Genomic DNA, 321 nt, shown 5'->3' with positions numbered 1-321 from the left:
TCTAAAAATGAGAAAACAGGAAGAAAAAATACCTTTCAATATATTTGACTTGAACTGCTCGGGAGGAATGGGTCGGGCTGCGTTCTTGGTGAGTGTGGCTTGGTTGTTGGGGACGACCACCACATTCACGTCCTTCACTTTTGAAGTTGCGGAGCTTACATTATTGTTATTGCTGTTGCAGCTGTCTAGGTTCTTCATCTTGTTGACAAGGACTTCTGCTTCTGTTTGTGATAAGTCATTGTCTTTAGATTACCATTATTCTCTAAAAGGTACCAACAATGTAACACCAAAGATTACAAATACATGAAACAGAAGGAAAAA

At 39.3% G+C, this 321-nt stretch overlaps 1 protein-coding gene across 2 annotated transcripts in view; it reads right to left on the bottom strand.

The window, feature by feature from the left end:
• Positions 1-32: 32 nt before the first annotated feature.
• Positions 33-321, bottom strand: part of LOC119586541 (band 4.1-like protein 5) — a gene marked incomplete at its 3' end in the record, with an annotated part of 70,246 nt that continues 69,957 nt past the window's right edge. For both annotated transcript variants that reach the window (XM_037935296.1, XM_037935297.1), the window contains 1 exon segment: positions 33-221. In XM_037935296.1, the coding sequence (XP_037791224.1) occupies positions 33-221 (189 nt within the window).

This window comes from Penaeus monodon, chromosome 21 (assembly GCF_015228065.2).
Source record: "Penaeus monodon isolate SGIC_2016 chromosome 21, NSTDA_Pmon_1, whole genome shotgun sequence".
Classification (NCBI taxonomy): domain Eukaryota; kingdom Metazoa; phylum Arthropoda; class Malacostraca; order Decapoda; family Penaeidae; genus Penaeus; species Penaeus monodon.
This window is presented reverse-complemented; position numbering and strand designations above follow the sequence as displayed.